Source organism: Volvox carteri (genome assembly GCF_000143455.1).
Source record: "Volvox carteri f. nagariensis unplaced genomic scaffold VOLCAscaffold_22, whole genome shotgun sequence".
In the NCBI taxonomy this organism is placed as follows: Eukaryota; Viridiplantae; Chlorophyta; class Chlorophyceae; order Chlamydomonadales; family Volvocaceae; genus Volvox; species Volvox carteri.
Genome location: NW_003307565.1, coordinates 465,255 through 466,563, shown reverse-complemented (window position 1 = coordinate 466,563; position 1,309 = coordinate 465,255). Strand labels below are relative to the sequence as shown.

Genomic DNA, 1,309 nt, shown 5'->3' with positions numbered 1-1,309 from the left:
CGGCGATACCTGACAGAGGTGAGGCCCGAGGGGAGGGTATTATTCCAGTTTTGCTCCTCATTTTTTTTCAAGATGGTGAATCCTTTGATGAACGCTTCCGCCTGGGACCGTTGTCTTCGTTTTGTTAGCCCCATTTCAGCTCACATCAACCCTTTGCTCCTCTTGCTCCATAATCATAATGGTTGTAGTTATTATCATCGTGAACATCATCATCATCATCATCATTTGATTCCCCTCCCTCCCCCCCCTCAACACACACACAGTTCACGGAGGACGCCGGCCCCATGGCTCACCCCATCCGACCCGAGTCGTACATCAAGATGGACAACTTCTACACGCTGACGGTGTACGAGAAGGGCGCCGAGGTCGTACGGCTGTACGACACCCTCCTCGGGAAGGAGGGTTTCCGTAAGGGTGAGAATGGGGAGAGGGTGGCGGCGGCGGCGGCAGGGTGGCCCACACACACATACATACATTCACACACACAAAAAAAAACCTTCAAACCCCTTTCGATCCTCAGATTTCTAGAACACCCGGTCGCCCTTTTTCCTCCACTTCTCTTCCGCCTCTTTTCCCCCCCCCCACCCTTTCAAATGCTCATCTGAAAGGTATGGATCTGTACTTCCAGCGCCATGACGGCCACGCAGTCACCTGCGATGACTTCCTGGCGGCCATGGCGGATGCGAATGGGGTCAACCTGGACACGTTGGGCAGGTACGTGCGTGTATGTGAATGTGTATGTATGTGTGTCTGTATGTGTGTCTGTATGTCTGTGTGTGTGGATTTGTCTCTTATGTCTGTGTGAAAATGTGTATGTATGTATGTGTGTAAATGCGTGTGTCGATGTGTATGTGTGTGTGTATGGATATATGTATGGGTATATGTATGGATAGATGGATGGATGGATCTTGTGTGTGCGCTGTGCTGTGCAGGTGGTACAGTCAGGCGAGTACCCCCAACCTGCACGTGTCCACGTCGTACGACGCCGCGACCAAGACATACAGACTCACATGCAAGCAGAACACCCCGCCAAGCCCCGGGCAGGACGCCAAGCTGCCGGTGCTCATTCCCATCAAGTTGGGGCTGCTGGGGCCGGACGGTGGGTCGAATAAACTGATTGCAAAGCTTTGTGATGCTGCTATGACGCTGTGTTTTTCCCTGCCGTACAGCAATCTTGGAAAGTGTAGGCTATGCCGCGGAAAAGGTGTGTCCCGCTTTTGTGCCGAAAGGCAGCGGAATACGCTTTTCGTGGTTTCATGACCCCTTCCCTCCCCCTCTCCTCCTCTCTCCCCCCTTCCGTCACCCTCTA

The 1,309-nt window shown here is 53.1% G+C and overlaps 1 protein-coding gene across 1 annotated transcript in view; it reads left to right on the top strand.

Annotated features, from left to right (window-relative positions):
- VOLCADRAFT_81369 (uncharacterized protein) overlaps positions 1-1,309 on the top strand; it is a gene marked incomplete at its 5' end in the record, with an annotated part of 10,786 nt that overhangs the window by 4,782 nt on the left and 4,695 nt on the right. The window contains 4 exons of the mRNA XM_002951178.1: positions 36-123; positions 264-414; positions 609-714; positions 933-1,099. Of these exons, the coding sequence (XP_002951224.1) occupies positions 36-123; positions 264-414; positions 609-714; positions 933-1,099 (512 nt within the window). The remainder of the gene's footprint in view (positions 1-35; positions 124-263; positions 415-608; positions 715-932; positions 1,100-1,309) is intronic.